The 1,091-nt window shown below is 53.8% G+C and overlaps 1 protein-coding gene across 1 annotated transcript in view; it reads right to left on the bottom strand.

Moving 5' to 3' along the window:
- The window catches only part of CCT6A (chaperonin containing TCP1, subunit 6A (zeta 1)), a 13,398-nt gene extending 13,357 nt beyond the window's left edge, over window positions 1-41 (bottom strand). The window contains exon 1 of the mRNA XM_011938638.1: window positions 8-41. Within this exon, the coding sequence (XP_011794028.1) occupies window positions 8-41 (34 nt within the window). The remainder of the gene's footprint in view (window positions 1-7) is intronic.
- Between the last annotated feature and the right edge of the window lie 1,050 nt (window positions 42-1,091).

Below are 1,091 nucleotides of genomic sequence, written 5' to 3' on the forward strand. Positions count from 1 at the left end.
CGCCTACGGTCCCACCCCTCGCGCGGCGGCCGTGGCGTCATCGCGCACGGGACGAGCCTGTTCCCGGCCGACGGTGCTCCTTGGTTCAGGTGTCGCAGCTCAGTGGGGCCCAGCTTTGTGGACCCGGGAGCCCAGGACGCAGGCGGTGCTTGTGCTCCGCGGGGGCAGGGCGTAGGGTGGGCCTCCTCCCGCCTCTACTCTCGCGGTTTGCTCCTCAGTCTCCTTTCTTTGCTGCTTTTATGCCTTTCTTTTTTTTTTTTTTGAGACGGAGTCTCGCTCTGTCGCCCAGGCTGGAGTGCAGTGGCGCGATCTTGGCTCACTGCAAGCTCCGACCCCCGGGTTCACCCTTTTATGTCTTTCATTGGAGCTTTCTGGACCGTGTGCTTGACGGTGCCCTAGGTGCCGTGGGAACACACGCGAGTCTGATAAGCACCCTCCCCCGGGATCATGCGGTGCTGTGAGGCCTAGCGAAGATGAAGATAGAATGCAAGGTAGAAAGTGCTGGATACCTTTAGAAAGCTGCAGAACTGGTGCGATGGGAGTTGAGACGTAAGAACCTGCCCGTCCGTAGGGCTCTGGATGCTGCTGAGTCCCGGGGCCCCCATGGCATATTTGAAAACTCACCCTTGTAGAGTCATTCCTGCCTTTGAGAGGACTCCCTGTTAAGGTAAATTTCCAAAGAGCTCCACAATTGTCTCCAGTATCCAGTGTCCCTCCAAATACCAGGGATTCCGTAACACGTGATATTTTACTTTATTTATTTATTTTCTTTTTGTAGACATAGGGTCTCACTATGTTGCCCAGGGTGGTCTCAAACTTCAGAGTTCAAGTGATCCTCCCGCCTCCGCCTTCCAAAGTGTTGGGATTGCAGGCGTGAGCTGCCGCGCCCGGCTGGTATTTTATTTTATTTTTTTGTATTTTTTTTTTTTTTTTTTAGTAGAGACGGGGTTTCACCGTGTTAGCCAGGATGGTCTCGATCTCCTGACCTCGTGATCCGCCCGTCTCGGCCTCCCAAAGTGCTGGGATTACAGGCTTGAGCCACCGCGCCCGGCCGGTATTTTATTTTTAATAAATAATGGAAATTGTTCTGA

Source organism: Colobus angolensis, unplaced genomic scaffold (assembly GCF_000951035.1).
Source record: "Colobus angolensis palliatus isolate OR3802 unplaced genomic scaffold, Cang.pa_1.0 Scaffold175, whole genome shotgun sequence".
Lineage (NCBI taxonomy): Eukaryota > Metazoa > Chordata > Mammalia > Primates > Cercopithecidae > Colobus > Colobus angolensis.